Source organism: Cetorhinus maximus, chromosome 10 (genome assembly GCF_964194155.1).
Source record: "Cetorhinus maximus chromosome 10, sCetMax3.hap1.1, whole genome shotgun sequence".
In the NCBI taxonomy this organism is placed as follows: Eukaryota; Metazoa; Chordata; class Chondrichthyes; order Lamniformes; family Cetorhinidae; genus Cetorhinus; species Cetorhinus maximus.
This window is the reverse complement of record NC_135888.1, coordinates 101,563,686-101,576,229: the sequence shown is the minus strand read 5'-3', so window position 1 is coordinate 101,576,229 and position 12,544 is coordinate 101,563,686. Positions and strand designations below refer to the sequence as shown.

Genomic DNA, 12,544 nt, shown 5'->3' with positions numbered 1-12,544 from the left:
TTAGCTTTGAACTGTAAATCACCAATCCAGTCCATGCAGAAGTGCACAATATTGGAAATTGCAAATGATTGCACAAGCACCAACAGAGAAATAAATCTTTGAGAGTTTCACAGTCAATCCTGGAATCCTGAAATTGAAACACACTGAGAATTTGATTCCTTCACCATATCCTGGAGCTCTGTGTCATATAGTGTAATCATAGTTCTTTGAATATTAGAGAATTCTTGTGTTGCCTGATATAGAGTCAGAGAATTGACCTTGGAATTTTTCAATATCTAATTCCTATTGCTGGAATTGCTTTGGAACAGATCAGTTCCTTAGATATAGGCCCTGACTTCTGAGCTGCGGGGCTACCTCAAAGATGTACTGGAGACCACCACCTCTTCTCCCGCCCCACTCCCCGGCAAGTCCCTAGGTAAGGATTGCATGATGATTGCCTGGGAAGTTTAAAGCAGTTGGCAATTGCCCTGCACTGGGAACCATCCTAAAGCACGATATAAATCGCAAACTTTGGATGGTTCTGTCTTACATTAATTGCTATCCAGAAAAAGAAAAATTAAAATCACTTCTAACTTCTGGATAACTATACGACTGCCCCCATCCAACCCCTCATGGAACTCCCTTCACTACAGGGGAATGAGACTTGAATGTTAAAATGTGGGTACAGGGTTTTGGATGACTCCCAAGTTTACAGAGGGCAGAATGTGGGAGACCAGACAGGAGTGCATTGAAATCGTCAAAACTAGAGGTAACAAAGGCATGAATGAGAGATTCAGAGGCACGCAAGCTGAGACAGGTACGAAGTCAGGCATTGTTACAGAGGTGGAAATATGCGGTCTTGTTAATAGTGATCACGTGGTTGGAAGCTCAGCTTGCGGTCAGATGTAACACCAAGGTTGTGAACAGTCTGGTTTAGTCTCCGATTGTTGCCAGAGAGGAATGGAGTGGGTAGCCAGGGAATGGAATTTGGAATGCAAACCAAAGACAATAGCTTCAGCCTTCTCGGTATTTAATTGGGGTAAATGTCTGCCCATCCAGTAGTGGGTGTCATAAAAGCCGTTTGATAATTTAGCAATAGTGAAGGAGTCGAGAGAGGTAGCGGTGAGGCAGAGTTGGGTGTCAACAGCAAACATGTGAAACTTAATGTTATGCTTTCAGCTGATCATACATATGAACATAGAAACTAGGAGCAGGGGTAGGCCTATCGGCCATTCAAGCCTACTCCACTATTCAATAAGATCATGGCTGATCTGACTGTAACCTTCCGCCTACCCCGGATAACCTTTCACCCCCTTGTTAATCAAGAATGTATCTAGTTCTGCCTTAAAAATATTTAAATAACCAGTTTCCACTGCCTTTTAAGGAGGAAAGTTCCAAAGACTCACGACCCTCAGAGAAAAAAATCTCATCTCTGTCTGAAATGAGCGACCCTTTATTTTTAAATCGTGACCCCTAGTTCTAGATTCTCCCATAAGAGGAAGCATCCTCTCCGCACCACTCTTGTCAAGATCTCACAGGATCCTAAAAGGTTTTGATCAAGTCCCCTCTTACTCTTCTAAGCTCCAGTGAAGCAAGACTGGACAACATCCAGGCCTGAGCTGACAAGTGGCAAGTAACATCTCCAACAAGAAAGAACCTAACCATCTGCCCTTGACATTCAGTAGCATTACTATTGCTGAATCCCCAACTATCAACATCCTGAGGGCTACCATTGACCGGAAACTGAACTGGACTAGCCATATAAATACTGCGGCTACAAGAGCAGGTCAGAGCCTAGGAATCCAGCGGCGAGTAACTCACCTCCTGACTCCCCAAAGCCTATCCACCATCTACAAGGCACAAGTCCAGGAATGTGATGGAATACTCTCCGCTCGGCTGGATGAATGCAGCTCCAACAACACTCGAGGCTTGACATCATCCAGGTCAAAGCAGCCGCTTGATTGGCACTCCACCCATAAACATTCATTCCCTCCACCACCGATGAACAGTGGCAGCAGTGTGTACCATCTACAAGATGCACTGCAGAAACTCGACAAGGCTCCTTAGACAGCATCTTCCAAACCCATGACCGTTACCATTAGAAGGACAAGGGCAGCAGATACATGGGAACACCGCCAACTGAAAGTTTCCCTCCAAGCCGCTCACCATCCTGACTTGGAAATATATTGCTGCTCCTTCACAGTCGCTGGGTCCAAATCCTGGAACTTTCTCCCTAACAACACTGAGAGTGTACCTATGCCATGTGGACTGCAACGGTTTAAGAAGGCAGCTCACCACCACCTTCTCAGGGACAATTGCCAGGTGGACTGCAGCGGTTTAAGAAGACAGCTCACCACCACCTTCTCAAGGACAATTAGGGATGGGCAATAAATGCTGGCCTAGCCAGCGATGCCCACATCCCGAATGTGAATAAAAAGATTACAAGCCTGAACTGTCCCAACCTTTCCTCATAAGACAACCTGCCCATTCCTGGTGTTAGTCTAGTAAATTTTCGCTGAACTGCTTCTCACACATTTACATCTTTCCTAAATAAGGAGAATAATACTGTACACAGTACTCCAGATGTGGTCTTACCAGTGCTCTAAATAACTGAAGCATAACTGCCCTATTTTTCTTTGTTCACCTGTTAAACATGAATGTGATTGCGGAGTGTTTTTTTATCTATCCTTTGGCTGAAGGGAATTGTTGTTTTATATTTATTTAACTAAATTAGAATTGCTGTCAGTCAGCTCACTGCCTCTGAGGTACATTGTTCATGTTAGGGTCCAGAATAAACACTGATATGCCAGGGAGACACCAATACAGTACAATGGTAATACATGTGATTGTACAGTTGGAGCAACTTCTGAAGTCATGCCTGTTGCAATATGCTTTAATTCTCAGACGTTTGTTTAGAATCTTTGAACATGCAAGTATATGTTGATGTCAGTTTGCAAAGTATGCACGTTTTTTAAAAAAGCTTTAATTTTTGTTATAACCTGAGTGGATCTTCTGTGGCCATGGACATTTGTGATATTTAGCTGCCTCAATTTCAACTCCAATTCACAAAAATGAATTACATAAATGAACAGGATGAAATTGCATGGTTTTTTTTGGAGATTGCTTTGCATCCTTGATGGTGTCTGGGGTGTGACAGATGTGCATAAGACATGTGACTTAATATGCCGGTAAATTATGAGCTGTTGCTGGTGCTGACTTGGCGGTTCTTAAGCTTATTTTGAGCCCTGGCATGCTGTTAAGTCATAAATGCTCTCTTCCATACAGCTGATACGCCTCCACCTGCTTACATGCCACCAGAAGAGCAGATGAATCAGGACAGTACACAACCTATGGATACTGGGAATGTCATGATGACCTCCAGCATACCCAATCTGCCCATTATCTCCACTAGAGGTAAGATCCCAGAGCTAATGAATAATCAGCCTCAATTAGTGCTACTGAACTATTGGTCTATTTCTGATGTCATCATTCAGAGAGTTAAATGCAGGCTTGATCCTTTTGGTAAATAAGATTGGTGAGTTACAGGCGCAGATTGCCACATGGAAATATCATATTATGGCAATACAGAGACCTGGCTCAAAGAATGGTGGGGACTGTGTGTTAAATATCCCTGGATACCAGGTGTTTAGGAAAGATAGGAAAGAACGAGAAAGGGGAGGGGTGGCAGTATTGATTAAGGAGACCATTGCAGTGATGGAGAAAGAGGATATCTCACAGGGATCAAAGACAGAATCTATTTGGCTAGAGCTCAGGAACATTATTTGTTGCAGTCTATAGGCCACCAACTAGTGGAAAGGATGTAGAGAAGCAAATTTGTAAAGAAATTACAAAGAGGTGTTAAAATTATAGAGTACTTATAATGGGCCACTTCAATTATCCAAATATAGACCAGGATAGTAGTAGTGTAAAGGGCAGGGAGGGGCAAGAGTTCCTAGAGTGTGTTCGGGAAAATTTTCTTAAACTGTTTCCAGTCCAGTGAAGAATGAGGCATTGCTAGACCTGGTTCTTGGAAATGAAGTGGGCCAAGTAGATCAAGTGTCAATAGGTGAACGTTTAGGGGACAGTGATCATTGTATCATATGTTTAGGCTGACTGGAAAAGGGCAAACAACAGTTCAGAGCAAGGAAAATTAACTGCGGACAACCCAATTTCAATGGTGTAAGAACAGATCTGGCCAGAATAAGTTGGAATCTAAGATTGGCAGGAGAAACAGTATCTGATCAATGGCCTGCCTTCAAAGAGGAAATGATTCAGGCACAGTCAAAGTATATTTCCTCGAAAGGGAAAAGTAGTGCAAACAAATCCAGAGCTTCCTTCCCTGGATGACAAAGGAGATAGAAATTAAGATAAAGAAGACAGTGTGCTTATGACAGGTGTCAGGTAGAAAATACAATTGAAAACCAAGCTGAATATAAAAGGTTTAGAGGAGAGGTGAAGAAGCAAATAAGAGAAGCAAAGAGGGAGTATGAAAAGAGACTGGCAGTCAACATAAAAGGGAAACCCAAAGTCTTCAATCGGCATATAAATAGTAAAAAGGTGGTAAGACGAGGAGCAGGGCCCATTAGGGACCAAAAAGGGGATTTGCACATGGGTGCAGAGGGCATCGCTGAGGTACTAAATAAATACTATGCATCCATTTTTACGAAGGAAGATGATGCTACCCAGGCCATGGTAAAAGAAGAGGTAATTCAGACACTAGATGGGTTTAAAATTGAGAAGTAAGTGATATTGGATAGGTTATTTGATAAGGCATCAGGAACATATACTGAAGGAAGTGAGAATGGAAATTGCAGAGGTACTGGCCATAATATTTTAGTCTAAGGAAGACTCATGGGTGGGACTGGAGATTTGCAAATGTTACACCCTTGTTCTAAAAAGGGTGTAAAGATGAGCCCAGCAACTGCAGGCCAGTCAGTTTAACTTCAGTGGTGGGGAAACTTCTAAGAACAATAATTCAGGACAAAACTGATAGTCACATGGACAAATGCAAGTTAATTAGGGAAAGCCAGCATGGATTTTTTAAAGGAAAAACATGTTTAACTAGCTTGCTGGGGTTTTTTGAGGAGCTAACAGAGGGATGATGAGGGCAATGCTGTTGATGCATATATGGACTTGCAAGAGTCGTTTGATACAGTGCTTGCATAATAGACTTGTGAGCCAAGTTAACGCTCATGGTATAAAAGGGGTGCAGCAACATGGATACAGAATTGGCTGAGCGACAGGAAACAGATTAGTGGTTAATGGATGTTTTTCAGGCTAGAGGAAGGTTTGTAATGGAGTTCCCCAGGGGTCAGTGTTGGGAACCTTGCTTTACCTGATGTATGTTAATGACCTATACCTTGGTGTACAGAGCACAATCTCAAAGTTTGTGGAAAATACAAAACTTGGAAGCATTGTTAGGAGGATAGTGTAGAAATTCAAAGGGACATAGACAAGTTGGGGACAGATAAAATTCTATGCATCCTCGGGTCTTGAAGTGGCTGCAGAGATGGTGAATGCGTTTGTTGTAATCTTCCAAAATTCCCTAGATTCTGGAAAGGCCCCACCGGATTGGAAAACCACAAATATAACACCTTTTATTGAAGAAAGGAAGGAGACAGAAAGCAGGAAACTACAGGCCAGTTAGCCTAACATCTGTCATGGGGAAAATGCTTGAATTCATTAATGAGGAGGTAATAGCAGGACATTGAGAAAATCAGGCAGAACCAATATGATTTGATGGAAGGGAAATTATGTTTGGTTAATTTATTGGAGCTATTTGAAGAAAAATAATAAGCAGGGTGGATGACCAGCAGATGTAGTTTATTTGGATTTCCAAAAGGCATTTGATAAGGTGCCACGTAAAGGTTACTACACAAGATAAGAACTCATAGTGTTGGGGGGGTAACATATTAGCATGGATAGAGGATTAGTTAGCTAACAGGAAGCAGGGAGTTGGACTGTTTTTGGGTTGGCAAGTTGTAACTAGTGGAGTGGAGTGCCACAGGGATTAGTGTTGGGGCTTCAACTATTTACAATCTATATTAATAACAATATAATTAATAAATTGGATGAAGGCACCAAGGGTACGGTAGCTAAATTTTCTGATGACACAAAGACAGGTAGGAAAGCAAGTTGTGAAGAGGACATAAGGAGCCTACAAAGAGCCATAGATAGGTAAAGTGAATGGGCAAAAATTTGGCAGATGGAGTATAATGTGGGAAAATGTGAACTTGTCCACTTTGGAAGGGAGAATAGAAAAGCAGTATACTATTTAAATGGAGAGACTACAGAAATCTGTGGTACGGAGGGATCAGGGTGTCCCGGTACATGAATCTCAAAGAAGAACAGCATGCAGGTGCAGTAAATGATTGGGAAAGCAAATGGAATGTTGGCTTTTATTGCAAGGGGAATGGAATATTAAAGTAGGGAAATTTTGCTGCAATTGTACATGCCTTAGAGACTGCATCTGGAGTATCCTATGCAGTTTGGCCTCCTTAATTAAGGATATAATTGCACTGGAAGCAGCGCTCGGCTGATTCCTAGGGTGAAGGGATCGTCTTATGAGGAAAGGTTGAGCAATTTGGGCCTGTACTCATTGGAGTTTAGAAGAATGAGAGGTGATATTGAAACATAAGATTCTGAGGGGACTTGACAGGGTGGATGCTGAGAGGATGTTTCCCCTCGTGGAGGAATCTAGAACATGGGGGTACAGTTTAAAAATAAGGGGTCTCCCATTTAAGACTCCAATGAGGAGCCATTTTTTCTCTCAAAGGGTTGTTTACCTTTGGAATTCTCTACCAGAGAGCAGTAGAGGCTAGGTGATTGAATATATTCAAGGCTGAGTTAAATCAATTTTTGATCTATAAGAGAGTCAAGTATTACGGAGGACAGGCAGGAAGGTGGAGTTAAGGCCGTAACATATCACCCATGATTTTGTTAAATGGCAGAGCAGGCTCGAGGGGCCAAATGGCATACATCTCCTATTTCTTATCTTATGAAGAGATTAGTGTCCATAATGTTGTTGGAAATTATTTTTTAAAAGAGTTTAGTGGTGTCTGTGTCTATATGTGTGTGTCTTAATTGGGTTAAAACCAGCTGGTCTAGAGGCTTTGATGTGTTGAAAGAAGCAGGTTTTGAAATGGTAACTAGATAAACACAGGGAAATTTAGAAACATAGGTGTCAAGGGGGCAATTTGCATTTTTAAAGAAACCATTCAAAAAAATGGGTGAAATCTTGCACCTAGCTAGAAGACGCCAAGCAATGTTTATTTTTTTCAGTTTACTAATAAAATTGGCGGAATCAAAGGATGTTATTGTTGGAAGAGGCAAAATTAAAAGCCTAGTGATACAATGGAAAATTTACATTCAAAGAGAAAGATATCTATAAAGGAGAAAGGAGATTGAGTATGGGAGAGGCATTTTAAGATATAACAAGTGTGAGAAGGACCCAGAGCTGTAAGAAACTCATTTTGAATGTGACTGTCCAGGTTGTGCTCTGCCAGGTGTCTCTTTAAATCTGAGATTTACTGTTATGTAAACTGAGGTGTAACTGAGAGTCAGATTAATTAGGGGATTTTTGTAGTTATAGTAGTAATTTTGCATTATGTTTACAATTTTTCTTGTATTAATACATGTTTAATTTAGTTTTAGAAAAAAATCTTCTGAGACTCAGTGGTTTTATTACTACTGAATCTCAAAACATACAAATTGCAGAAATGGGTTATGACAGTTGTTTCTGGGATTTGAACAACTCAGCTTTTACAATCGGCTGTGTCATAATATCCAAACTTTGCTGCTTCTCTACCACTCTTTCTTTCTTTAAGTTGCTCCTTAAATCCGACCTCTGGCATAACTTTGCCCTAGTATCGCCTTATGTGATTAAGTGTCCAATTTTGCTCCATAGCGCTCTTGTGAAGTGTATTGGGACATTTTATTATGTTAAAGGTGCTATATAAATACAAGTTATTGTTGCACCACTTGCATCATGCTTGTCTTACAGAATTACTTCTGCCAGAGATTATATAGACGCTGAGCGTTAGTATCTCTAGCTAGTCATTTAGATTAGTATTTACATTACTTTATACAGCAGTCCCCATGTTCTTGCTGATCATTATAGAATTGAAAGAAGTGTGTTAAATGCATAGCAAAATAAAGCATGTTAATGCTAACATGCAGTTTTTGTGGAACTACAATAGGAGTCATTGTAGAGCTCACATTCAAATAACATTTAAAATGTTACCTCCTTTAAAGAAAATACATGTAAAGCATTTATGCCCCTTGTTTGACATGATTACACCGAGATGGATAATGTTTAACAGTATACACATCAAATTTGCATTCAGTTGTTTCAACAACTAAATTTAGTAAATTGTATAACTCCACTTTTTGGGGAATAGAATTCTATCGTAAGCAGCCTCAATTGTACATTCTGTTGCTGATTGCACTTCACTGCTATTCTTTGGTTTTAAGATTGCGTTCGTACCTTCCAGACTGCAGGGATAAAATTTAGTGATCCAGCTTGATTGTTTATGATAGCCATGTTCATAACCAACTAAAATTTCAACAATGTTATTTTAAAATGGATATTTTCAGTACATACAATATCATTTCTATCTCTTCAACTAACAAAGTTAACAATTATAAACTATAGCCATTGGCTCCCCTCACAACCAAAGATAGCCCCACAAGGAATGTTTGTTTAGATGATGGTTTTAAGAGCAATTTTGCAGCTAGTACGAACTCGGGTTCATGGCTAATTTACCTTAACTCCAAAGTTGACAATATTGGTGCAAAAGGAAGCAGCAGAACTGTGAGCCACCCCAACTGGATACCTTCCTGTGCCTGTTCCCAGTTCTTGTTTTGACCGTCTCCCATAAAACACCCCCCGCATCCAAACATTTCTAGTGCCCCTGACAGAAGAAATTGGACACTGGCACCAAATTAAGCTGTCTTTTTTTGTTTCCAAATTTTAAATGTCATGCCCTTTTCCAGAGTAACATGAAAACAATCTGGCTAGAGTGGCTACTCTGTAATATTCAGCAATCTGGTGAAATGCTTTTCTGACAACACACTGCACACTATTTGACAACAAACTGTAGACTCTTGGAACAGCACAACAGAATTGTAACAGCATATTGAAAGAACAGGCTAATATTCAAATCTAACTTCAGTTGTGTGCTAGATATTATAAATAGTTTGTTGCAGTTTCTCCCTTGCCGTTCAAGTACACTTAAGTTAACCATTTGGTTCCTATGAAGACAAAATACGTCATCCTATCAAAGTAAAGTTGTTGGATGTTTGATGGCATGTATTTAATGGCAGAAAGTATCTCCTCTTGGGCTTAAGTTTGATAATGTCTGCAGCCACAAACTGAATTTACTTTTAATGTGTTAGAGAACAACATTTATAGGAAGATACTGTGCTTAAATCATGAGGGGCCTCGACAGAGTAGATAGGGGAAAACTGTTCCCGTTGGTGGAAGGATCGAGAACAAGAGGACACGGAATTAAGGTAATTGGCAAAAGAAGCAATAGTGACATGAAAAACGCAGCAAGTGGTTAGTATCTGAAATGCCCTGCCTGAGAGTGCGATGGAGGAAGATTCAATCGAGACATTCAAAACATAATTGGATCATTATCTGAAGAGAGAAAATTTGTAGAGCCATGGGGGAATGGCATTAGACAAATTGCTCTTGCAGAGAGTCAACACTAACTTGATGGGCCGAAAGGCTGCCTCCTGTGCTGAAACCATTCTGCAACCGTTGCCAGCAGAAACCTGAAATTTACCATTGTTACATTGGTCTCTGTTAAAGTGGTCTTCCCTTACTCTAGAAATCTGCTTTGGGAGAGTAATGGGTACTATCTAAAGGGTAGCCAATAAAATCAAGATTAGAAAGCACACTGGTGGCTTACTATTAGCATTTAAGCGTGTTAATTCTCCGAGACTGGAATGAGAAAATGACTTTGATAAGTGTAATGAATAGAATAATCTTTAGTTTTAGCTATTAGATTATCGTACTGAAAGAAAATAGTGATGTGTTCCACTTTAAGGTTGGAATGAAGTTCAGCATTTAATTTTATAGCGATGAGCTGCTTGCATGGTTTTCCTTTTTCAGGTTTAATGTGGTGCTCTATTCATATTCAAATAGATTGCAATTGCTTGAATAAAACCAGATTTGAAGAAAAGATGAGTGACAAATGGAGTTTTACTTCATTCCTTAGAGTAGATGTTGCTAGATAGGTGCCACCAGAATATCTGGTAAAGACTACAGGCGTGTACTGTGCAAGTTATAAAGATAATGAACACTATAGTTTGTGGCTTGCAATCGTCTGTTGACTGCAAGTTATGAATTTGAGAATTTTTCAACAAGAGCAATTGTTTAATATTAGCAGTTGAACTTTAATGCAATCATTTCTTTGTTAAACAAAGATAGTTTTAGACTATATTCCATAAAGGTGCTTCAAAAATGATACCTAAGCGTAGTTACATTTCCTAGTTATGAATTCTAAAATTCCTTTTTCTCTTCCTATGCACTATAGTTCAAAAGTAAGATTACATGGAGTTACTTTTAGAGAAAAGGGAGAGAGAGGAGAATATCTTGCAATACAAAACACATTAACTTAATTTAATCTGCTGTAACTTTATTTCAGATGTTCAACCTGTTGCTTATGAAGAGCCTAAGCACTGGTGCTCCATTGTGTACTATGAGTTAAATAATAGAGTTGGAGAGGCCTTCCATGCTTCCTCTACCAGTGTTTTAGTGGATGGTTTTACTGATCCATCTAACAACAAAAACCGTTTCTGTCTTGGCCTTCTTTCCAATGTAAATCGCAACTCCACCATTGAGAACACCAGGCGGCACATTGGCAAAGGTATGCTTAATTTTCAAGGCAACTGAACCAGCAATCCCAAAATGTTGCAGTATTAACTTGTGTTGTCATTAACCAGAATTATTTCTAGTTCTTGAATTAAATATATGCAATGCCTTTGTTTATGTGAGCCCTCACAGTATATCAGTGATAATTTGTTGCATACCTTTTATAAAACACTTAGCTCCTTTTAGTCCAAAAATATTTAAGAAAATGAAGTCAGAGAATGTGGTAATGTATGTTGCTCACTTGCAAGGCAACATCTACCATAAGAATTGGAGCTAGTCCCACTTTGTGGCAACAGCTTGAAAAACATGTTACGAGTTTCCTTCATTGCTGCCTGTATTGCAACTACCCAGAATGCTTTATATGCTCTCATGAAGCACAATTAAACATTTTAGCATATCAGGATGACAAGTGTTCTACTGCATTTGAGATTCCACTGGCAATTTAAGTTCCACTGCATTAGTATAATTGAAAAGGCAACGAATGATGGAAAAATATTGAATTACCAACAGAAGTATGGCCTTCCTCGTTGAGAGTTTTCGCATTTAAAACTTTTGTCCAACCAGCATCTTGCTGAAGGAAGAGCGTCTCCCACCCTCGTCTCCACCGGCTTTCCCACCTGCTCCCCTACTCCCTTGCTCCCACCCCGCACCTCCAGCTTGGCCCATGTAAGGGATAATGGCAGTTCGTTTATTTGTAGAGACAGCTTTTTATGTGATACATATAACTATTGCAATGATAAATTAAATATTCTCTTATAATTTTTTTTGCAGGTGTCCATCTATACTATGTGGGAGGTGAAGTCTATGCTGAATGCCTTAGTGACAGCAGCATTTTTGTCCAAAGTAGAAATTGCAATTATCACCATGGCTTTCATCCAACTACCGTTTGTAAGATACCTAGTGGTTGCAGCTTAAAGATATTTAACAACCAAGAGTTTGCCCAGCTTCTAGCTCAGTCTGTAAATCATGGCTTTGAAGCAGTCTATGAACTCACCAAGATGTGCACCATTCGCATGAGCTTTGTTAAGGTGAGGAAAAAGGCCCAAAAGTTGAACCATGAGTTCAGAAAGTTATTAATTTTAAATTAGCACTTGTATGGTATTTTTTTTTAAAACTATTGTCTAATGTTGATGAGAAATGTTTTATTTGACAACTAACATTGCATCTACTGAGTTTTGGATAGTGGTGCAAAAGCACATTGCTGCAAAGTTTTTGGATGTAGGTCCCTACAGAACGAAGCCTTGAAATCAACTGGGCAGACAGTGTAATCCTGAAGGGAGACCTTCTCAGAGGGAGCAAATATACGAGGGCTACTCATACTAAGGTCATTTGGCTTTTCTGTACCTTGTGTGAGCCAGATTGAGTGACAGTAGTGCAACAATTCAAATGATGTGTTGATTCATAGATTCTCACAAGGGGAAATATTAATAACTGCTGGTTAGTAAACATTGTTTATCATCTTCGTTTGCTTTTCAATTCCATTATAAGATAAATGGAGGTGAGGATAAGAGGTTGTGACAATATCCATCTATTTGTAAAAAAAAAAACTATTGAGCATCTCTTGAGACAAATCCATTAACATTTAGACACTCACCAAATTATGACTTACTGATGATAATTCCACCTCCCTCGCCAAAGCACCTTTACCTGGTTATACCATCACGACTTGCCCTGCACCTCACTCTG

The 12,544-nt window shown here is 39.8% G+C and overlaps 1 protein-coding gene across 1 annotated transcript in view; it reads left to right on the top strand.

Annotated features, from left to right (window-relative positions):
* Nucleotides 1-12,544, top strand: part of smad5 (SMAD family member 5) — a 62,481-nt gene that overhangs the window by 40,319 nt on the left and 9,618 nt on the right. Inside the window, exons 4-6 of the mRNA XM_078550893.1 lie at nt 3,265-3,393; nt 10,632-10,853; nt 11,630-11,886. Of these exons, the coding sequence (XP_078407019.1) occupies nt 3,265-3,393; nt 10,632-10,853; nt 11,630-11,886 (608 nt within the window). The remainder of the gene's footprint in view (nt 1-3,264; nt 3,394-10,631; nt 10,854-11,629; nt 11,887-12,544) is intronic.